The sequence below is a fragment of the Pithys albifrons genome, chromosome 3, assembly GCF_047495875.1.
Source record: "Pithys albifrons albifrons isolate INPA30051 chromosome 3, PitAlb_v1, whole genome shotgun sequence".
Taxonomy (NCBI): domain Eukaryota; kingdom Metazoa; phylum Chordata; class Aves; order Passeriformes; family Thamnophilidae; genus Pithys; species Pithys albifrons.
In genome coordinates, this window is record NC_092460.1 from 55,323,084 (window position 1) to 55,348,250 (window position 25,167).

General features: G+C 39.6%; 1 protein-coding gene across 1 annotated transcript in view; it reads right to left on the reverse strand.

Moving 5' to 3' along the window:
* Nucleotides 1-8,212: 8,212 nt before the first annotated feature.
* Nucleotides 8,213-25,167, reverse strand: part of VEZT (vezatin, adherens junctions transmembrane protein) — an 87,989-nt gene continuing 71,034 nt past the window's right edge. The window contains exon 13 of the mRNA XM_071552063.1: nt 8,213-9,672. Coding sequence (XP_071408164.1) covers nt 9,598-9,672 — 75 coding nt within the window. The 3' untranslated portion in view covers nt 8,213-9,597. The remainder of the gene's footprint in view (nt 9,673-25,167) is intronic.

The following is a 25,167-nucleotide window of genomic DNA, read 5'->3' on the forward strand; positions in this document are numbered from 1 at the left end:
TAGCCTTCTATTTTAACATAGCACAAGATAGCCTTAACATCTTGGAGGATCCCCATACAGAACTGGCCAAGTGTTTAAAATGTATGGTAGTTTCCAAATACATCAGCCATTCTCTGATTACCAACTATAGTGATAAAATAGGATCAAGACATAGAGAAGGTGTCAGTTAAAATTTGCTCTGCCTGATCAATTCTCCAAGGAAGAAATACTGGAATTTATAAAGTAGGCTAAGTTTAAATGAAAAAAAATTCTTTGCTGATAAGTAATTATAAGTATTAATTATTTACAAGGACAGCTATTAAAGCTAACCTGTATAATTTCATATCTACAGCAGTTTCTGAATTTTGGCTGTCACATATCCTGCTATTTAACTGACAGTTCCTGTACACTGTCAAAATTATAAACATATTCAGATTTAATCAAATCAGCATTGTGTCTTGGGTGAAAAATCATCATTCATAGTAATACATTTAGCAGTATGTGGCTGTATAAAATCAAGCAGTTCTCAGTGTGTTAGTGTATATGCTACAATGTATTGTACATTATATATTAGCATATTATTCCTCACTGGAAAGGTTATTATCACTGCTTTACTCCTGGGGGAACTGAGTAGTCCATAGTCCAAAAGAATTGATGCTGCAGCAAAAACTGGAGTTGTGTTTTTTGGCCAGCCTCTGTGTATCACCTGCCAATAGCCATGTAATGTGTTTGCAGAGCCAAGAAGGAGAAGAGCAACAAAAAAATATTATTTTGGGCTTATACAGGAAACTTCATATTTTCTGATTATTTAAATGAGTTCTGTTTTCTTCCCACCTACAAAACATACTGAGTCTTAGATTTACCTGTTTTAGAGAACACTTTGAAATGTCTCTGTCCTTTACTCTCATGAATTCTGGATTTTGCTGCACCCCAGCCTGCAATTGTTAAGAATAGGACAGAGCTCATCCAAACACTGAGGATACCTGAGGCTGTCTGTGGTGCAGCTATTCTGGTGTCTCCCATATTACTGTTCTCCAAAGCTCTACAGTCAACTGACTTAATCACCTAATGAAGAAACTTTTTTTTTGCCACAAATAGGATCACAAGCAAAGTGTTCCCTTTCACAGGACCTCAGCATGTTTGCAGGATTTGCAGACCCCATTAGCCCATCAGGCTGGAAATAAAATGCTGTTCCTTATACTGCAATACCCTGATGCTGTTACCAGGTGCCTGTGCCAGTGCCATGAGAACTGGCTTAGTGTTCTTAAGTACTTACACTTTGCCTGGTCAGCACAAAGCTTATACTGAGCAACATTTTATAATAAAATTGAAACAGCAAGAAATATTGGCTTGAAGAAATAATATTACTTTGATTTCTGACAGCTGGTGTTTTACCTAATTAGCTGATGTCAGTATTTTTTTCCTTTAATGGTTTTGTTTACCTCATACTAGTATGATGACCTGCACATTTTTATAACTGTTTCAGGAGTAATAGATAAAAGTATTGGAGGCATGTGCTTGTATATACACATAGAACAGTACACGTAGAGTGTCTGATTGAAAAGGATATCAGACAAAGGCAGGACTAAATAGATGCCTCCTAGATTTGGGTTAATTTAGCCAACCTCAAACTCTCTCTGCTTCGTTCTCAAGATCAATCTCAAGGTACTGAAAGAGATATAAATGTGCCTGTTAGATAGAGAAATTTAAAACTATTAAATACCGTTCTCTCTCAGAAGATGAAGCACGCAATAGCAATGAAGAGTAGCACAATGGTTGTATAGAATACAGGATGGTGAAGGTAAAGGAAAATATCAGGTAGACAGACTTTCAACAGGGATAAAGTTGACTGCCTCTCACTGTTAAAGGATCTCTGCTATGTGACTGTGCAGAGGTTGGTGCTGTCAGTTCTGGTGCTAGCTTAACCACAAGTGACTTGTATGATCTTGGGCATCTTACTTGACCACTTTCTGTCTAAAACTAGTGTGTTTAATAATATTTACCATCCATGTTTACAAAGCTCTTCATTAAACACAATTTAAAAGATTGTAAAATCTTATAATTCACTGTAGAGAAGTCCTAATGAAAGGTTATTAATGAAACAAAAATAGAAATCTGCCCCTTCAGGCTGATACTGCTTGGGGAGAGAACTGAGAGGTCAGCAGGTTCTTCTGTATTAAGTAGAAAGGTGGAGATTAGAGAAGAACACACATTTGGGCACACATGCTCTGGCATTATGGTGATAACTTTCTCCAAGACATGGAAGGTCCAGAGTGGCATGCCTGTCACACCAGGATACGCTTATGGCAAACCTCAGATTCCAGTGGTCAAGAGAGCAGTCACTGCACTATGGGCTGAACAAAGGCTCATCTTTCACTTGGTGTCCTTTGTATTTACACAGCATATGTGAATTTTAGCAGTGGTGTGAACGGGAGTGGGAGGACCTCTGCGGGGTGAAGACTCAGAGTCAAGTGCAGTTGAACAGCTTCCAAGACTTGGCTACATGACAATGTTAATTTCATATCAGACTATACATACCAGAGCTATAGCCAGGTAGACAGGTTAGAAAACCAAAGCCCAGCACGTGTCAGGTGCCTCAGAAAAATTATTCCAGAGTGAAAAATGCAGTTATGAGTGAATGGTGTCAGACTGCAACACATTTAGAGTACAACCATGCCTTGAACAAAGATTACTTTATCAGTCAAGTCATCAGACTGGATTAGGAACGGTCTTCTCTGTCACAGGGAAAATTAAGTATTTCTGATTCACGTTACCTCTGTGAAGGTTGCTTTTGGCCTGTACCAACCATATTAGCTTAGTCAGGTGGGTGGATTTTTGTACTGAGAGCTCTTCATTTTCCAAGAAAAGAAGTGACTGGGTTAGTAGTTTCACTTATCCATAAGCACCTGGACCCAATACCCAGGATACAGAGCTGAAAGGGAGTGTTAGTCCCTGTGTTCTCTGCAGGGTCATGTAACAGAAGCCATAAAACTCGAGAATAACAACTTGTTGACTGTCATTTTAGCTTGACTCATCTTATCTATCCTTCTGAGTACCTTTCTGTTTTCCAAAGCTGCTGCAATCTCCCACATGGGGATTTGTATACCGGCATATTTAACCTTTCTCCAGGTCACTCTATAGTTGGAACTTTCATCACTTTTGGACATGGCAGCATCTGTCTTCCTAGCAGGTAGGAAGGTACACTATGGGCATGTCATTGATGCTGCGAATTAATGCAGAGAGCACAAAGGGTGTGAATAATGTGAACAATGATGGACATGAGAAAAGTGCTATGTTGCACAATGTAGTTTTTTTCATGCAGCCTGGAGTCATATTTTAGCTGGGTGTCTAACAGTGGGTTGGGTTTATTTTGGTTGGTTGTTTTCCATCTACCCTCTTCACTCAAAAAAAGTAAAACTGGGCACAGTCTTTGATGGCAAAAATTTTGCTCAGTCAGACAAATAGTCCATGGAGAGTTTGGCATTGGAGAAGCTTGACTTCTGTATTTGTGGAAGGATGAAAAACACCCTTTCCATCTTGTTTGCAGGTCAGCTGGAGATGAAGGAATGTGGAGGTGAAGAAATTTGTCCCCTCTACAAGTCTAATGCCCTCCTTTTTTTTCAAACAGCCCCAAAGCACTATGTTACCTAAATGGCTAAGCTAGACAGACATTGCTTTGAAAATTGAATTTGTTGTGAGGAGAGGATGCACTTTTGGCTTATTGGAAAGTTTATACATACAAAGGAGATAGCAGGTAATTGGGAGGCAGCCTGAATGCATGACATGGACTGCACATGGATGTTCCACATAGACAAAATGCAGGCACACTCTTCTCTCCTCCACTCCTGCCCCTTCTTAGTGCCTCACAATGTAGTGAGACATAATGCATCATATAGGTTATAAAAAGAGCTGATCAAATGCTATTTATTCAGTCATAATTTTGACTTTCAGTATTAAAAATAATTGACAAAACTTTATGGAGAAAGTAGAGCTACTGACCTAACGTGGAATAATTTACATACAACAAAGAACTGAGATCTTTGTGCCTGACCACCACCAACCATTTGCAGTTGTTTGGCCCCTCTGACTAAATCCAACTGAGTGACTTCTGTAAGTACTTTCCAGGTACTTTTTCTACAGTCTGTTTTTAATAAGGATGGAAATTAAGATTATAATTGTCTTTTTGAGATCTTAGATGCATGTTTTAAGAAAATTATTTTTAAAAGTATTGCTTCTGGTTTTACATTTTCATCTTGATTCTGTTTCTTTCTCTGGGTTTCATTTATTCTCCCAGGTTGGTATTACATCATCTTGTTATAACAATTGCAAAGACTTGTTTAGATACTTATTGATCTATACAGCTTTCTTCATTTTGAGGGTGGGTCCCCCACCTAAAGGGACATAGACAGCTCTGTTATTAAAAACCTGTCTAAGAAAAGCTGCAGGATGAGCACTGATATTTTCAATATACTCTGTGTAAATTTCAAATGCAGTTGTACAAAGCAGATCCATGCTTGTGAAAAGCAAGCACTTAGGTGATTTGCTCTGAAGCTTCAGGCCCACCAGACCACATAAATCAAACAGCAACAATTCTCTTCTGGGTAATGTGATCACCATCCATGTTATTCTTAATAAATATTAAGGATAGAGGTATAAAAGTGTTCCTGAAACTGCCAACTGAAGGCTCATACATGAATGACATCTTCGTGCTGTTTTACCTCTTTTTTTTCTTCCTTTAAATTTACAATAGATTTTGAAGTGTTTTGGAACTCCTAGGAATGTACTAGTAATTGGAAATGGCATTAAGATCACACCATTTGACACCAATTCCTTTTTAATTTGAATTAGTAAAACAAGAATTTAACCCAACTCTTGTTTGTATCACAGGGATTAAAATTTATACCTGTCTCACAGGCCTGTAGCATGAGGAAAGCTCCATGAAGGAGCAGATAGACAAAGTGACTCTTTAATTAAAGACTCGTAGATCAAAGAGAGCTTCTTGGATTGCTTAGACTTTACTGAAATATACCAGGAAAAACAGGTTTTGTATTTCTCCTTGCTTACAGCAACACTATGACAGTGATGGTTCATCAGGAAGGAGGTCTGGTGACTAACAAAGATGAAGAAATGGTTTGAAAATGTAAGTGGCCTTGGGATGGCAAGCTTGACCAGCCAGTTATAGCACAGATAATATATATTGCTTTACTTTTCTTACTGTTGTTCTTAACTCTTTTTTTTTTAATTTCACATCTTCTGCTCTCTCACAGATGTCTTAATTGCAAGGAAGATGATGTTTATATTTCTTCTTCCTTAACACATCATAGAATCATAGAACGGTTTAGGTTGGGAGGGACTTTAAAGATCATCTTGTTCCAGTCTGGTCTTGAACAGTTCAGGGATGGGGCTTCCACAACTTCTCTTGTCAGTCTTTTCTTTATAAAGAGCATCTCTCCCAACAACCCCTACCTGAGTGGGTATTTTTATCTCTATTTTATTCATGTTGCATCTTAGCAACAATAAGGAAAAACAAATTGCCTGGAACTGTTTTAACTCACAATTTCAACAGAGGCCTTTCCTCTCTGCTGAAAACAGCTTGGAAGTGTCTTTTCTGAGCTTGGTAATATGAATGAGCCATTCCTCATTTTGGTTTGGGGCATATTCAGCAGCAGGAAGTTGTCTGCCTTACTTCAGGTCTGATTCAATTTCCACTAAAGTCCATGAAAAGGCTGTCACTGCTTTTTAGTTACCAGAGCTGATCCTGGCATGCTGCAAAAATTCCAGAAACAAAGCTAAAACATTCCTGACCCAAGTCAGTAAGCATGCCTTCAGGCACAGTGTTTGTAAACATACCCATTATTACCGGGGTTAGCTCAGTGATTCTTTTATTCCTTGCTACCTACTATAGAGCTTCTGGCATCATGCTTAGTGTTTCATACCAGGCATTTGTAAGGCCCTGACAGAAGGACAGGGAGCCAAACCCATACGCAATTCTTTTCTTGGCTCATACTACCAGGCTGGCAGCTGACATGAAGGAATAGCTTCAAACAAGTGGCAATACAATTCTTAATAGCTGCCATGACTGTTTCATATAGGCAGAAATTCTTTTTTGGAGTTGATGTTTTTTCTATAAACTGACTTCTATTTATTCTGTAAAATCTGCAGGCACATTCATATCTGTATGATATTCGAAAATACGCTCCATCTGCAGTTTTGGGTTTTACTAAGTCTGTAAAATTGAAAGCATGTAATTATTGAAAGAGTTTGAGTTATCAAATACAGGTTACAGAATGTTACAGAGTATGTATGTATGGCCAAACTTCACAAACAAAGATTTGGGAAGGGCTGTCCCCATGTGGGTGTGCCCTTCCAGCCTGTGCAGTGGATGTTTTAGGTGAGGCTCAACGTGCGCAGAACTGGCCCCACCGTTTAAGTCCTGAGGTTCATCTGCCACAGCCGAGCAAGCTTGGATGGTGCCAGTGAAGTCCTCAGGACTAGAACCTACAGCACCCAGCATTTCCCAGGAGGTCTCCCATCCAAGTACTAATCTGGGGCTGACCCTGCTGAGCTTCTGAGATCTGACGGGATCGGATGTCAGGGAGGTATTTAACTGCCCACAGAGTATAGAATGTGATCTATGATATATCAAATTAATTTGGCATTTTTCAAGAGCCATATGAAACTTCTAATGAGTTTAGTGAAGCTGATAGGTTTTTGCAGCATAATGTTTGAATGGGTAGGTGTTCCAGAGGCTGGAAAAGGTTGATGCAAACTGACTTTTGGATTAAATGGGAGTGGTTCCAAGACCCCTTCTTGGTGTCACCAGGGCATTCTTCACGGTCCATGGGCACAGACATTGCTAAAGGCCTAAGTGAACATGATTTTAAGAAAGAACTTTGTATGCATCAAAATGCAGCTTCTAAACATTGTCCAAATCCTGCCCACTGTAGCTAAATGACAAGCAAGGACTAGAGCTCCCAAGTCTGTCCATGTCTGACTCCACAGCCTCTGCCTCAGAGGTGTACGTGACTTCCTGAGCAGTTTGAGAGATAGGACAGTTTCTCAGGTCTTCCTACTATGCAGCAGCATCCAAAACATGCAGTGTCTCAGTACATTTACCTTGGGCAGGAGTCATCAGACAAAGGGCTGGGAACTGTCTTTGTCCACAGTTCTTAAGCTACAAGCTAACTTTGCAGGATTTAAAGGAGAGTAACAGCAGTAAAACTTGTTTGTAGACTTAAGCCTAAAGTAATTGATAATTTCCTCACCTATGACCAACTGTCCTGGATCACCCTTTGAGTCTTCAGTCTGCCTCTTCCATCCAAATACAAATATGAAAACTTGCTGGAGTTAGTAAATATTTTTTTTTCTTTTTCAGGCTCATGAATACATCACAGCGAGGATTGCAGGGTGCTGTGTAATTAGTGTCTCCCACAAGTAGCAACATGAAGGCATGTGCTTGTCTTTGCCACCACTGCAGGGTGCGGCTCTCCCACAGTCTGAGGAGTCGGTATGTTGTAACTGCTACAGTGCTGCACTTCATGGAGGCCCTTTGAGAATGTTATTTGCTCTGTGGACTCTGGAGTTGATGGGCTTTCTCATAAAATACACTTCCCAAGTTTATTTCCCTATAAGTGTGCTATCTGCATTGCCACAGAGTGATGAAGTCATAGCTTCTAGATACTAAACTGTGGATTTATGCCAATGTCCACTTATAGATCTGGCCCAAACAGGCAGTTATTTCTAGGTAGTTTGGTTCCTATTTCTGCCAGGGTTTTTTTCAGTCTGATTTCCTTAATTATTTAATGTATTCCCTGTTCACAGCTTTTGGTGATTAAGTCTCTCACTCTACATCCAGTGTTTATAAGTATAGCAAGAACACAGATGAATCTTTTTTCTCAGAAACAGTGGTTAAATATGACCTGTAATTTTACCTGTAATTTATCTACAATTCTCTGATCTGCCACATAGTATAATAAGTGTATTGACTGCGCATTCTGAGGTAGCTATAATTTTTTGTGCTGTGGGTGATGGGTACTGAATGAAGCCCTAAGAAATCCTGATCCAAGTCTTTTCTGGTGTTCACTTCTGTGCAGTGATCTGGGTGTCCAGCTAGGTTAATTATCCAGCCAAACTCCTACATCTTCATGATAATTGCTGCCTTATAGTTGGGTTGAACTAACCTTTGTTGAAATAGATTTGTGGAGCGATTTGGGGATCAGGAAAAATATAGTTATGAAACAGTTGGAAAATCAGAATAAATACATGATCCAAGTAAAACAAAAATAGAAGTCTGTTTATTTAGAATTTATTTCAGTCTTCCTGGTTTATATGAAAGTTATTTAGTCTAGAAAATGTAAAAGCACACATAGAACATCTGTGGGAAGCATGTATACATGCCTTACTAATTTGAAGAGAAATTTTGATTCACTTCTGAACTTCTTAGAAAATATACTTGCCAGAGTTATTAAATGATGTTTTGTAAGACTAAGGCTTTCACTACATGTAGCTCACAGGCTTGGATATTAGAGCACGATCTGTGAAGCTACTACAACCATTACCATCTTTAGCAAAAAGCCTCCAAACTTCTCATTTGCACAGCTTCCTGCTTACATGGGCAAGGAAATATTCTGAGGGAAGATAAAAGTAGTAAATTAACATATTCAAAATCGAACGTATTTTTTGTTTGCTTGGAAACAAAAAATCAAACTATATTTCATAAGCTAAACTTTAGATTTTGAAAATGGATATGAGAAGGTGATAGTTGCTTACATCAGAATATCATCTGTAGTTAGTGGCATTTTAAATACTTGTACCCATCAGTTCCAGATAGATTACCTGGCAACACCAAAAATGGTCTAAACTTTGTGATAAATCGGATTTATCTTTGTTCTCTGCCCTTTGTTTCTTATTCATGAAATGATCTTTCCTCTGAACTTTAAACAGTGCTTCTTACTTATAGTCAGCAAGAATATCTCTCTGTGTTAATATTTTTCTCTTCCAAAAATCAGATAATCTTTTATAGCAACTAAAATAGTTCTAATTTTTTTCAGTTGTCAGCAATCCAAATAATTATAGACAATACACAGTAAAGTTTCATAAAACAACAAATATATAATTGCTACATAATGAAAATTGTGAGTCATCATAGCAGGAGTAATGAATACTCTCTTTAAAGTTAAGCGTACTGGGTGTTTGTCTTTCTTCAAGTGGTAGATTCTAAGACTAATACCATTCATTTTGGAGTCCCATTAGAGTCTGCTTTCACATCAGTTCTGCACCCCACACTAGACTCTCACACTAGACATGATCTGCATTACAAGGAGCTGGGCAGAAGGCAGCATAATCCATATCCTGCCACTGGCTACATCTTTAGAATCCAGGTAATCCTTTCAGTTCGCTCTGCCCTAAGTAAGTACAGCATAATCAGGAATCATTAAAAGCAGACATATTGCCACTACCTGTTACTTAGTGGTTCCTTTGCATCCATATTTCCTACCAGCAGAAAATTCTTTTCTTCAAAACTGGTATTACTCGGGCAAACTATTGGAAACACCTGAAAATTAGTGGAGATTAGAGTGCATTCTGAGAAAATTCTTCTGATTCTTATCTCTCTAACCCTCAAGTATGTTTAGCCACAGGGACTTCGTGTTCATTTCTTCTGAAAGGACTTAGGTAAGATTCACAGAGACAAATCTGAAAAATAAACAGTAATATTTTCAGGTAGATTTACATTATTAGCCATGCTGTGACATGGTAGAATCTGTAACAATTTTAGAGAATACAGAATGTTGACATGCAAACTAAGATTTTGTTAAAAAGAAATAAAAATTAGTTTCATTAATCTCCTGTGATTCTGTAGCTGTATGGTTAACTTTCACTGTTAGCTTTCCATTTTGGATCACACAGCAGAAGAGCTACATTTATAAGTGCAAACCCACCATTAGTTCCCAAATCAGGGCCTGCTTTGTCATTGATTTCAGCAGAAAACTTTGATCTTCCTCTGTGACCCTTAAGGAGGGACATAATTCCGTTTGCAAATGCTCTCCCAATTAACTCAAGTATGCAGACATCACAAGGGAAGGGGAAAGAACAGCCAAGCTCCCAAGAGAGAACTCCTGTCCTTATAGATCAAGTGCAGTCAGCTCCTCCTCACAGCATGCAGCTGGAACCATACCCTTATCCTTTCAGGGAAATGATGAGGACAAGGAAAGGAGATAAAAGAACTCCTTTTCCTCCCAGTCACTGACTGGTTCATTTCTGATTGCTGACTTATGCCACATAGTAAAAATTTACATTCTTTTGGAAAACACCCATATTAGATCTTTAAATATTATGCTAGCAAATAAGATTAACATTTTCATATTATCAGCTACATTTGTCATAGTGGCATCCAAAACACTCTGTTTGGGACCAATGCCTCTCTTTCCCAGCATCTATGAAGACAGAAGCCCTATGTGTCTTGTGTTTGAATGATGCTCTCTCTGCTCTTGCAAGTGCCACCACCTGGCAAGAATAATATATAGAAAATCTGAGCTTCAGACTTGTTTTCCAGAAGTTTGTTTAGAGCCATAGTCACACTACTATGTTTGTCTTCTTGAAAATGTGTAAGGGCAGCCAGAAAATTTGAGGAAATATTGTTTACAGCATCGTTCCTAAGTCCTCACCTTTTCAAGTACAAGATGGTCTGTATTTGATTTAAAATTATCTTCTGGTCTGTGACAAGTGTCTTTTTGTTCAATCCATTAAAGCAAAGATGTATGCAATATCCTTGGCAATTGTCTGAAACCTGACTTCATCCATCCATGGCACATCTTGCTAATCACAGAATCAATTAGGTTGGAAAAGACTTCTGAGATGACCTCTGACCAAATACCACCATGCCAACCAGACCATGACACTACATGCTACATCCAGTCTTTCCTTAAACATCTCCAGAGATGGTGACTCCACTGTCTCCCTGAACAGTCCATTCCAATATCTAACCCTCCTTTCTGTGAAGGAGCTCCTCATACTGTCCAACCTAAACCTCCTCTGGCACAATTTAAGATTGTCATCTTGTCCTGTCACTAATGCCAGATGTGGGCGGTCCCATGGTGTAATGGAGGGCACTCTGGACTCTGAATCCCAAGGACCTGAATTCAAGTCTCAGTGGGGACCGTCCGCTGGCAGTTCAATGTCTCCCTGCCATCCCATCCCATCCCATCTTGGATGCTCAGCAGGGTCAGCCCTGGTTAGTACTGGGTGCTGTGACAGTCCCAAGGACTTCACTGTCACTGTCCAAGCTCGCTCGGCCGTGGCAGATGGACCTCAGGACTTAAACAGTGGGGCCAGTTCTGCACACGCTGTGCCTCACCTAAACAACCCACTGCGCAGGCTCAAAGGGCACACCCACGTGGGGAGAGCCCTGCCCAAATCTTCGTTCACGAAGTCTGGCCATACATACAATGCCAGATGTTTGTCCATTCTGTTTTGCCATTAAACTTTCTCTTACTTGCTGTCATTTTCTCACTCAGGGTTTCTGTTTCACTGAATAGTAACATCAAATCTGCATATGACTGGGTTCAGTGTAAATAAAAGAAGGAATGTACTGTATGCCATTAATTCACAGCAAGGAATCTAAGGTAAGATTGGACAATGATGGCTTCAGTGCAAACACTGATGGTAGTAGTTTACTAGCAGCTCATTGCTGGACATGGTTAAGTAATTCCCCTGTGCCTCCAAGCCTTTACACCATTGCACACGATGCATTACATGTAGGTCAAGAACAGTAGCAGCTTTTCAAACTTGAGTCATCCACAACTGTCATTCATGTTGTACTGCAGTTTCTCATAAAAGGAAAGTAAGGTGACATGATTTCTCACTGTATCTTTGGTGGCTCAAGGCTCCCTTGTGTCTTTGAGGCAAGTTTGCTTTTATTGATCTTTCCTATGGGTGAATAGCAGCAGTGGTTTTTTTACAAACTCAGCGATGTCTTAAAAGTAGCAAAATTAAAGGAACAAAGTGCTTTTAATTTCATACAACTAGTCTTTAGGCCAAGTAATAAAGTAAAAATACCATAAATATCAAGTGTTTTATTATTGCTCCAAGTATGCCAAAATTGTAATCTTGTTTCACATACATATGAAGCTAGAAACTATTAATTTGCACATTCTCCTGCAGTCCATGAGATCACTTATGTACTCTCTTCCCTGATCCATTTATTGTAGATTGATTTCCTTTTTCCTTCTGCTCCTTCTAGCACAATATACCCCCATCAAACATCATATTCAGGCCTCAGCTCCTCATAGCTCTGCCTATTTCAATGCTTTTCCTTGGCACAGCCATTTAGGGATTGATCCAACATCCCCAAATACAGCAGCAATCTTTCCACTAGCTTCAGAAGACCACAGGGGAGGCCTGTGGGATTTAGAGTCTCTTTTCATTTCTTTTTCCTGGTCCAAACCTTTCATAGGATTTGCTCTCACTATGAGGAAGTCATGTTCAAAAGAAGTCATCATTAGACCAGTGTGGCAGGTGCTAATTGATGACATCATGTCTTCACTAGAGGTGTAAAGATAAGGCTCTGGATCTCGGCACTCCTGTTGCCTGCTTTACAGGACCAAAAAACCTACAGAATCCCCCCAAATTACAAAGGACTTCTCAAACAAATTAGTCTTCACCACACTCATGAAAGACAAATAATGCCAACACACAAAGCACATACACATGAATATGCAACGAGTATACTACAGTCAGCTGTCTGAGATAAGAGGTGCCTATGAGACCTTCAGGTAATTAGGGAGTGGCCTTTGAAGTCTGCTCTTGGCTGCTACCAAAGCCCGCATGGCTAGCCCAGCTGGTTAAAGCACACCCCTTTCTCCTGTTGGCTGGATTTCAGAGGCTATGTTTTGGCACAAGCAACAAGCTCCACACTCATGGTTGCATCAGGCCTTAAGAAACACCTGAAATGCTTACATGACTGTACAACTTAGATAACAGGGGATAACTGGGCCTGGGTCTGTCATTTATAGAGAGGATTTTAAATTCTTCTTCAGTCTGTACTTGATTTATTTGATAATCTAACTTGCTAACACTTTCCCTGATATTTTGTCTTCCTTGTGGCAGGGACAAGCTGTGACTCATATCCCAGGCTACTTGACCTGGCTGTGCTTCACAGAATTATCATGGGAAAGGAAGGAAAGACATGCAGGTGAAGTAATCACTGGATTCCCTATATGCCACACCTCGAGTATGATCACCTAATCTATAATCAGGTGTCCCTTAAGGAGCAGATTACAATGGTTTGTGTCTCATCTTCAAAAACATAAAAGGATTGTAGTGGACACAAAAACAAAAGAACAAGAACAGAAGTATGCTCTGTGTTCAGGTGGGTAGATAGTATCAGATGGTAGATAGTTTTCCAACATGTTTGGAAAATTAGAAGAGCCTTTTTAGAATTATTTTCTGTTTATCTGGTTGCTAAAATGTCTAGAAAGTTGTCTCATCAGAAATGTCTAACTGGCACCCATTTGAAATATGTGTTTGATAGAAAATTTATATTAAAAGTACTTCCAAAGGAGAACAAAAGTTTAGAAATACTAGAATTACCTAAAAGAAGAGTCCTGTTTCCAAAAACTAAGTATTACTTGAATCCATATCTTTGGAGATGGAGTAAATCACCATTCCCAGCTTAGATGAATTCCTGACATCATTCTTTTTTCTGAAATAGCTGAGGGAGTAACCCTGAACAATCCCTTGCTGTAAAGCAAGGACCTCAAACCTTGGTTGAAAATCCCTAGAACAGTACCAGGAAGCTCTGTGGTATATGTGTAGCTACTGTGGCATTGTGGGACCCAAGGATTAATAATCAGAAGCTTTTGCTTCAGTTCAGCAGAAACCTGTGATTTCTAGCAGTGTGACAAAATATTTTGTTGAAACATTTTGGCTTCTAGCAGCCAGCACTTTCTAATAAAAATGAGTGAAAAAGCATTCCACACAGAAACACGCTGCTAGAAAATTTCAAACTAGATAATTTTCCTTACAATATAAACTTACTGAGTAGTGATTTAATACAAGACTGTCCTCCATTCACACGGCCAAGTACTAAGGAAATACACAGCACAAAGTGTATTTGTGTAAGTCTGTATTTAGAAGGACTGGAAATATGAGTAAGTTACAGTTTGGAAAGGCAAAAAAGCAAAAGATAGGGCATATACTAAACACTTCAAAACAAGGAATGTTTTTTGTGTAGATGCTCCCTGGACTTTCTCTGTTATCTGAAAATTTCTCAACAAAGCCAACAGTGGAAGTGGTAGTAGAGACTAAACAGACATCATTATCATCTTAGTATAGAGGGCACAGCGGCAAACATCAGTGACTGCTGTACTGGAAATATTCCACTCGTCACTAGACATGAGTGGAGCTGCAACAAAATTGTAGTATTAAGAGGATTTGAGTCTGCACACATGCAGCTTCAGTACCAATTAAGATATTGAAATTACTTCTTTCACTATGTCTTTATTTTTTCCATTACTTGAGAAACTTCATACAGAAACTGTCATTTCTGGTTTGCATAAAAAAGTTAACGTGGAAGAAGTGAAGTTCTGGCCTTCGTGAAGTTTTTGGGAAAATTCCCATGCATTTCAACACCAGCAGGATTTTTAGTCCAAGAAGCAAAAGCTAAATCTGAATTAAAAACCTACCTTTAAGAGGAAGAAAGTAAGGGTGTTTTTAGACTGAAATTTTCATGGTGTTCTTTCCTGCTGGAAGCCTAATTCAAAAGCCTATTTGGGAAATAAATGGAAAAATAAAGGTTTGTGTACTACCTCCTTGACTCACAGTGTTAGTCCCGCAGTTGGCCCCTGTCTGCTAATGGTAGGAGCACAGACTTTTGAAAGCCACAGTTCCAGATGGTTCTGACAAACCCACAAGAAGGCTGCACAGGGACTAGCCACCTCTCCTGTTCTCAGCCGTGAGGTCTAGCTTTATAAATCAGAGGAGCTGTTACTGCTAGGAAGAGTTAAATACACTCACAAAGAGAAATTGAGACATTTAGAAGCCTCTGTCATCAAACTTACAGTATAAATAACTATTGCTGTCTGGTCCGAAAGAGAAAGGTAATTCATTTGAGTTCATAGGGACTTGTTTAGAAGGCATGGTACTGACTTAATTGGTCAGGCAAAATTTACCACCTACTTCATTACATAATTGTACTTGCCTTGTTTCTGGGCTGTCTGGATTCCTTTCGCCTCCTCAAATACAGTATCAGTTCTGCAGATACATTTACAGTTCCTAAGTGTTCCTTATTAGAAAGGAGATGTAACATAGCTCCTGGCATTGTTTTTGTGTGTTAAAACGATCACAGTGAATTATTTAACCTCCAATGCCACTACTGTGAACTGGTTTCAAATAAAGAGACTTTGGGTTGCTGCGTCAGGAGGATTTGAGCCACCAAGAGAGCGGAACGCTCATCTTTGTTCTTCAGGAGTACTGACTCTTATCTTTTAGCAGGAATTGCAATGCACCAGGTCATCCTTCTTCCACCTGCAAGGAGCAAGAAGCACGTGCTATTTGCCACAGCATTAGAAAAGGAATATGATTTCTTCCTTTGGACTTTGCAAGTTAGAGCTAACCATCTATATGCACTTAACCCCATTTCTTCTTCATCTGTGGCAAAAAGTCCTGAAGCACATAACACAACAGCATGTTTTCTAAAAAAAAGAGAAACCTTCCATTTTCCAACATTCTGAGCAGTACTCTTGCAAAAAAGGAAAAAGTGTAAGATGGAACATGCACTGAAGTTAGTTTTAAGTAATTGTATAGTTTTCATATGTTGTCCGGAAACATTAGAATTTTTTGTTAAGAGATTAATTTATAGGTGATTTATTCCCCTAAAGTTTTGCATGCAAAGTGTACATTGCATGTTTTGAAATACATTCCTGTTGTAACACTGTGAAGAGAGGATTTTCCAGGTTGTGTTCCCCTCTGTCGCAAGCTGTTATCAGGCTAAGAAATGCAATCCTGTTTTGCATTGCACAGAGTGGCATTAAATTGGATTTTACTAATGCCCACATCTTTCTGTAAACACCAGCACGAACACTGTTTTGCTTGGTTATTTGGTCACCTTTTCCCAGTAGAAGAGGGTGCCCACTAATTACTGTTTGGTTATTCTATGTTCGCTTCCTGCTAACGGTGAGGAATATGCACTGCTTCCTCTCTTTACTCTGTACATTTTAGTACCAGCCTTGGCATTAGAACAGAGATAATTTAAATACAATATCATCTTAATTGCAGCAAAATTAAGGCTATTTCTGTCAGTTAGGAATGAGCTATTCCTGCAGAAAGAAAAGCTGCTCTACGTGACACGTATCTGTGATCAACTTCTCTGTCCACTGGGTGACACCAGCAGCCCATCTGACATGGCTTAGCCGTGTATAGCACCACAGAACACCTATCTGAGGAAGATTAAGTTCTTAACCACGTGGCTTCTTTTTTCCAGGTAATATTAAAAACATTTTCTTTCCTCTTGGGTGCAAAAGTGATACAAATAAATAGAAAAACAAAATGCAGGAAAAATCCCTAAAAAGTCTTCCAAACCTTCTACATGTAGTTTATAAGGCTAAAGGAGACAAAGTGAGAAAATACTCTGTAAAATACACAATGAAGTGAGACCCTGTTGTGCAAACAGATTAAGATAACATGCTTTAAATATGAATGACCCACAGTTGATGTAAACTATTGTGGTCAGCTCTGAGGATCTCAGATAACCAATTACAGAGGTGCAGTTTGATTCTGTCCTGTGTTACCTTTTTGCATTACCACATGGAAATAATTTCTTAATTTTGAAAGAAAAATTAGAATAACATGGAAATTTTGTGGCTGATAAACTGATTAATCCTTAGAACATGTCATAACTACTTTTGTTTTAAAAATAATTTCAAGACATTCTCTGGTACATGTACAACATTTTAGTTTGTTTCTGCTGTTGTTACTTTACCTGCAACTCACTGCTATAAAGATTAGCCACCAGTACAAATTCCATTTCAGTCGTACTCCAATACAGAAATAAACAAAGATGCATGAGGAGTAAGACCTGAAACCTAACTAGCCAGTCAGCGTGGTCTTAATTACTTGTTTTAGAAACTGAATGGCAAAGGCAAGGTGGCTGGTTCTTTTGCTTGAACAAGAAACTAACCATTGTTTAAGGAAGAATGGAGTTTGTTTTTAGAAGGAATGTCTTAATAGTCCTCTCTATCAACACTCCTACTGTCTCTCAGATGGTGAATAATCAGCCCAAGCAAAGAAAAAGTCCCAAAGGTGTGAACCTATTTCACCTGGTTACAACTCCTGCAACCTTTCAAATGACTCAGTGAACATCCCATAGAGATGGAGCCATCTTTGCTGCTTCCAGGCAGGTATTCAACCCATCTTCAAGCAGTCCCCAGTCGGACTCACTCAGCTGTTGGCGTGCTCAGCCAGAACAGCTTTCATCTACTAACAGCAGTAGCAATTCAGTAGTACCACAGGACTGGCTTGTAATATGTAACCAAAGCCATGGATACCTACATTCTCTACGGATAAGGGGCACTAAGGAAACCTGCCCGAGGTACCAGCTCCAGCCGACAAATGTAACTCTGCCAGAAGTCATAAACTGGGAAGGATCAGTCATTTCCAGAGCTGCTCAAAAGCAAATAATATTCAGAAGTTCTGGATTCTAAAATAGGCTGCAGTTCTTTTCTGCTGGACAACAGCATGGCCTCTGCTGAAGAACTAGGACTGGCCTGATTGCAATTGAAAAGTAATAATCATTAAGAATGAAGTCACTACATTTAGGGTGGACTACAACTCCCTTTTTTTTCTTGTAGTTCTGAAAAACTGGTCATGTGCCAAAGATGACAGAATTTCAAGTCACACTTCATGGTCTGAAATGTTCAAAGCTGATCACTTTTGATCGATGCTCTGCAATGTTCATAATGCAAACAAAATCAGAATGTTACTTAAAGGGTAAATAAAACATTCTTGAGGTTCTGGTACACAGCACATGACTATCTTCACCACATCTCAAAAAAGGATATAAATATAGAGTGTTCATATAAGGAAGAACTAAATAAGGTAGCTTACAAAAGAGACTAAGACAAGATGAGAGCTTTATACAGCAAAACTGGTGTGGCAAAGGAATAAGAAATAATTATCTACTGTTTCTGAACACAGAATGATTGGACACAGAGAGAGATAAACAGCAGACCTAAAACAAAAGGAAGTTCATTTTCTCACAGCACATCATTAAATTGTGGAACTCTTTGCCACAGGATGTTGCGGAAGCCAAAAGTGTAAGTGTGTTCAAAATGGAATTCCATACATTCCTGAAGGTTAGCTCCATTGGCGACTATCAAAAGTGATGGCTCAGACACAGATCTGGGTTGAGGAAATCCCTGAATTGTTAACTGTTTATGGCTGATATGGATAAAAAAATAGGATTTTCTTATAAATGTTCAACTCCTCCTCTGGCTACCAGCCACTACCTAGGACAGGATACTGGACAGGTTAAATGAGTCTTTGATATAATCCTGCACATCTGTTTTAAACCAGCATGTGCAAAGTTATTGCTTTAATTAGAGTAAAACTTTAGAATTAGGGAGGAAAATGCACAGAGCTCCTGAGAAGGTTCTTTGCTGCAGAAACCATCCTCAGCTACATATATCAGATAATTTTGCATATATTTTAATTTTGAAAGCTTCAATGAAGCAAAACTCATGTTCCCAGGAGGGCAAGCTCTGTCTCAAACTATGCAAAAGTGAGATAAAAAAATCTACTTAATTTTATGTGCTTTCTTCTTGAGGCAGATAACTAATTTCCTCTGGTCCTTGGAATTTCCTCAGATGATCAGGAAAAAAAACCTTCAAAATGAGACACAATTGTGTCTAATGAATCAAAAGGCTCCCCTTAGTACACTCAGGACAGAGTCCATCCTTAATTTCCTACTAAAATAACTATTGTTTAGCTAAATAAATACAAGTGAGTTTAGGAGAAGGAATTCATGGCCTCAAAGAAAAAGAATGAAGTTCAAGTTTTAATGAACGTATTAGGCAAGAAGGAAATGTTATATGATATTAAACATTTGCTTTTAGACAGCCCTCTCTATAGTCTTTTAGATGCCTCAAGGAAATGGTTTTACAGAAGCATTACAATAACGCAGTTGCTCCCAGGGGCAGTTGTTTCTCTCTGATCGTGGCATGTACTTCCTGCCATATGGACAATTCCAATCTCTCCCCCAGCCCCCATCTAAGGATCTTCAGTCAGGACTTAATTCCTGTGCCTTCAAAACATTAGGGAGCTGTGCATTTGAGGGGCAGGAGGCAGAAGGGAACCAACATTTTTATTTTATTTGCATGAAGTAGCTTTTCAAAGGCATTGTTTGTGCTGAATTAAAAATACAACCACCAAACACCAAATAGTCCTGTAGTTTTCTTTCCCATAAGATTTTAATTCCTCCTTTTTCCAAAGGAGATGGTTTTTCTGTGTAGTTTACAAACTGATAATCATACATTATTTGTGAAGAAATGTCTAGGATGACCCTTATGACCCTTACAATAACAAAGAATGGTATGCTCACATACAGGTATGTATGGCCAGATTTGGTGAACAAAGATTTGGGCAGGGCTCTCCCCACGTGGGTGGGCCCTTCCAGCCTGCACAGTGGATTGTTTAGGTGAGGCACAGCGTGCACAGAACTGGCCCCAACATTTAAGTCCCAAAGTCCATCTGCCACAGCCGAGCGAGCTTGGACAGTGACAGTGAAGTCCTTGGGACTGTCACAGCACCTGGTACTAACCGGGGCTGACCCTGCTGAGCATCTGAGATCTGACGGGGGGGGATGGCAGGGAGGCATTGAACTGCCAGGGAACGGTCCCCACTGAGACTCGAACTCAGGTCCTTGGGATTTGGAGTGCAGAGTGCTCTCCTTTACACTATGGGACCGCCCTCACTTACATACACATAGACATGCAATCACACACTGTTGTTCCAGTTTAAGAATGAACTTAAGCCAACATACTCGCTTCCATCCATCAGTGCCATACCACTTGGAATGACAGTTAAATATTATGAGACCTAGCTGAGGGAAACTGGCCTCAAATGATTACACTTCTAGATGTGTGATCATCCCTAATGTGACTAACTCCTGGTGACACAATTCTCAACAACTGCATTTTCCAGTTTCTGGAGCATGTCAAAGTGACACTGTGATGTGATGAAGTGCAGAAGGCAACGTGAGGTCAAAACTAGATCCATGGGTCTGGGAATGTGTTCCTGCACTTGAAGAATGCAACAAGGGCTTGTCAAAGTTACTGAGGTTTTCTTAGCATTTGCTTAGTGTAGTCACAGATGAATTTGGTTCATTAGCCTGGATTCTCAGTTCATCCCAAACAAGAACAGAGGTAACTGGCCTCTCCAGCAAGCAGCAGGGTGCCTGCTTTGTGCCACTGGTAACCTGCTAAGTGCAAACAACAACCACAAGCCCACCAAATGTGAAGGAAGCTAGGAAGCTAGAAGAAAAATAAAAGGAAACAAAGCAGGAAGAGGAGAAAGCTTTCTCAGTTACACCTGCTGCATTTGCCATTAGTGTTGAAATTCATACACACCTATAAACAGACATCTGTGGAGAAGTCAGACATCCAAGGACAGATGCAAAGCCTAGGATGAAGAGCAGGAGAATTTGTGTTGTTTTTCCTCCAAGATGTGAACATGTCCAAGACACTCAGAAAAGGTCAGGTGAAACCACTGTGACCTTAACCAATCTCAAACTTCCCCATCCCCAGCCAGTGTTCCAGAATGCAGGTTTGAGATGACAAATATAACAAAAATTTCATTACATCCACTAGTGACTTTTCATTGCTGTCCCTACATGAGTACAGGTTGAAAATGTGGAGACAGCATAGTGATAAGGGGCTGCACGCATTTATAAGTGGTTGTACTGGTCAAGCTGATTTAGCCGTATGAGAAGCTTCCCAGGTGATGTTTTCATGATTCTTCTCCCTGGAAAAATAGAGTACTGCCCTGAAAAAGGTGAGAGAAAATAACACTAATCCATTTCATTCCAACAGATCTCAAGATCCAAAACTTTTTAAAGGAAGACTAGGTTCCATAATTGCATTTGCCTTGCAAGCCTTGCCAGCTTCTTAAGTGCACTCATTATGGCACAGGCTAAATGCTTTGAGCTGATACTGCAGCTTATCAACAGCATGGAAGGAATTGATGCCAGTGAGTTTGGACTTCTCTGGATTCAAGAGTTGAATGGGAGTCTTCTGGGAATATAATTCAAAATAGTTTCTGCCATTTTTTTGCTGCAGATAATCAAGATGACAATGTTTTTAGTAGTTTTTCTCCAATAAAAATAATGCATATGAAATGAGCCCAGGATGTGGAATCCTCTATACAGAGAACCTAAGAATACACACAGCAACTGTTTGAACAGTTTTATAGTTCACAAAAGCTGTTCTGGAAAGGCCAGTCAGGAATTTACAGGATAATCTATGCTTCTTTTGCTCTTGGGTTTTTCAATTAAGAATTACATTTTGTTCGTTGTGTGTGGTGATAACATATTTGTTCGCTTATTAACCATTAAATTCTTCATTATCTCATTTCAAATTATTCAGCCAAGCAGCCATTTATCAGTAACCATTTTTTGTTACTGTAATGCTACTGAACAGGCAACTTTGGTTTTTAGTTAGGCCTTTAGTCAGGCAGTTCTGCAATGACAGTTCCTAAGTTCCCTCCTAGTCTAGAAACAACCTGAAGAGGTCATTGAGACTCACCATTTTCACTGGCACAAAATCAGCTGTGTCAGTGGTATTATGGAGACAGGAGATGGTACAGTCCTGGCACAGCTGCAGACATCTACAAAACAGACCTTTAGACTTGAATTGGTTTTCTAGAGTCCCTCACAGCCCCTGAAGAAAAACAGGCACTTCCACAGTGCAATTACTCTCCTTCCAAAGTGTAATGGAAGTGGGTCAAATGAATCACAGGCTGGAAATGCCTGTTTCTTTCCTGTGGCATTCAGTCATTGGTGAGGTGAAATCCACTCTTGCTGCTTAACCTGTTTGTGAAGACTCAGTGATAGGGAAACCACCAATATCTTTACAAACATACATCTAAATGCTTTATTCTCATATTGCTTGACAGCTTTTCCTATTTGTTTTTTTCCCTGTAGTTAAAACCTGTTATTTCTTGCTGTGTTTATCATAAACATGGAAAATAGACTGTTCTTTTTCTTTCTGAAGCAGGTCATATTTTTACATCACCTCTGCCTCCTGTAACTGTACTCCCAGACTCAGTCTTCATGTCTATGTGCTAAACAAGCACAGGTTTTGCAACCCTTCATTGTAGGTCGTATTTTCAGGAGCTGTGGTCATTCCTCTTGCCCCTTTGCAGATTCATGCAACTTCATAGGCATTTGGCTACTCCACTATTGCTGAGCTTACAAGCTGTACTTTGTATTTCATTAGTCAGATTCCTATTCGCACACCCCACAATGATTAAAAGTTGTGTGTCATCATCATCATCAGATAATCTATAACATGAAAAGAGCAGCTCAGCCATCTGGTTTTATGTTACTAGCCCAAGAAGGTTTTGGTACTACAAAACCCAAAGAGACAACAAAGCTTTCATTACATGTATTTCAACTATGGTGATTAAATTGAAATGAAGATGAGCAAATCTTTTTTATTTGAACATTTGAGTGCACATGCACATATACATGTGCAATTTGTCCAGTTGCCTCTCTAAAGGGCAGTTTAAATCAACAGAATTTTTTCTGTAATATGAACATGTCAAGTTTGCTAATCTGCATGAAATATTCCTCGACAGAAGGAAGAAGGAAATTAACCTCAAGAATGGCCATCTCGGTCAAAAAACACTAGGGAAAGTGAACTTGTGATAACTTGAAGGCAACCCCATTTTACTCCTTCAGTCAGCTGGAATGATGTAGAAGGGCACATAAGAGGAAAAGCATGGGCTGGGCTGAACTCCCAGAACTCCTACTGTGCATTGCTTAATTTCTGTGTTTAATATCTCAAAGTTCCCACTCTCCCAAAGGTTAAAAGGAATTAGGATGGAGATAAAGAGTCTTATAAAATGAACCTACTCTTGCCAACAATAAAACATTTTTTATTTTGATTTTTTTTTAAATGTTCTGACATATTATTGCTCAGAAGTTCAGAATTTCATTAGTATTAAAGTTCATCTTTGACCTTTCACCTTTTTATGTGGAAGAATTAGTCAGGAAGAAAAAAACATTCCTCTTTGCCTTGGTTTGCTTACTATGACTCCCTCAAGAATTTCAGTCTAGGGCTATTTGCCAGAACTATGTTTAGTTCTGAGAGGAGAAAGAACCTCTCCCCACTCCAAAATGGCACCATCCAAATTTATCTCTCGGCTTTTAGGGAATGACTTGGGTTTTAAAACACTCTGGATTAAATTTACCCCAGTAGAGGTAAAAGTTTTGCTATACCAGTTTATACCTATTGAGAAAAGTTGGCCTTCAGAGCTGCTTGCCAAAGAACCTTCTTATTCTGTACATTTCCAGTGTTTTAGAAGTGAAAGAAGCCAGAAGGATGTTCTGTGGAAGGTAAAATTTTAACTCATGCCATAAAATGCCAGCGTGTGAAAGTCATATGCTACAGGCCATAATAAGAGGGGCAAGAATTTGAAAAACACTGGAAAACTTTGGTAACATTTATGTATTATGCAAGCAAAGCAAAACTTCAAGCATGCTTGAATTTTACGCTTGAAGGCACAAATTGATTGCTTGTGGTGGAAGGAATAATGAAATTCCTCCATGTCATAACATCACAGAATCAACCAGGTGAATTGTAAAGGAAAGGGCTACATTCCTCTGGCAACAATGGTGATTGCCAAAGGCAGCCTTCTCATTTATATTCACTTAGAAATAAGCTTCAATGCAGCATGCATTCATGCATCAGGTCATCTTTGGAACAGATTTATCTACCACTTCTATCAGCCTCTTCATGTTGTACTATCACAGAACACACGCGTATCAGAGAACAGCAGTGCTATTTGCAAAGTATTCTGTAGGCAACCCTGCGGTACCAGAAGGTTCCTTCCCTATCTGCTTGTTACCATTCTCATCATTAGCCACACTGAAATGGAGTCAGAGCTCTAAATGAAACAGCACAGCTGGTGTGCGCCCTGCACGGTCTGGCAGTAGGACAATGCCAGCGGTTAAACAAAGCCAGCATGGGAGTGGTGGTGTGTGTGGCTTCCTCATCTGTGTGGCAGTGAAAGGCATTTCAATGGGACACAACACATAAGGGCTGATTCTGATTATTTGTACAGGGAACTCAAGGGCTAGAACAGACCACCGAGCAGTGGCCAAACCAAAGTGCAAATCCTTGGCTTCCTCATCTGTGTGGCAGTGAAAGGCATTTCAATGGGACACAACACATAAGGGCTGATTCTGATTATTTGTACAGGGAACTCAAGGGCTAGAACAGACCACGGAGCAGTGGCCAAACTAAAGTGCAAATCCTTGGCATATGGAGCAGAGGCAGTAAGCTGGGCTGGAGGGGGCTGGAGGTTCTTCTCTCTGTGCTCCCACCATTGGCAAGGAAAGAACTTGCAGAACTGAGGGATGATACGATAATAGAGAGGAGAACCATGAGAGACTAGACATCAGATCAGAAGGATCTGTGTAATTAAAAACACAGTAGGGAACGGGAGGAAAGGGTAAGTTGTGGTAAGCAGGATAAGGCATTATCAAAAAATTAAGAAGCAGGGAGAGAAATATAGTACAAGTAAGATATGAGGAAGAAGGTGAAACAAGAATAGGAAAATCAAGGGAGAATCAGGAAAGTAAGAACAAATTACTGAGATTTTGCCTCAAGGGGAAAACACACCAGTAAAGTGGGTAATTGTAGGCAGACAGTAAGTAGCTGAGGCCAAATGTTACTGTAATTTCCACCTGCTGTTGTACACTTAAAAACTATACCCCAAGGAGAGCTTATAGGATTCTCTTCGTTATGACGCTGACAAGGGAGCAGAGAAATGAGGAGCTGTGCCAGAGTGTAACATGTATTAAACGATTAATCATTTCCAAATCTGCACTGCAGTGAGTGGTCCTCTCATACTCAGGTAAATAGAGCTCTTCATAGTAATGAGACAAACTACTTAACCAAAAGAAAAATGTTTCAG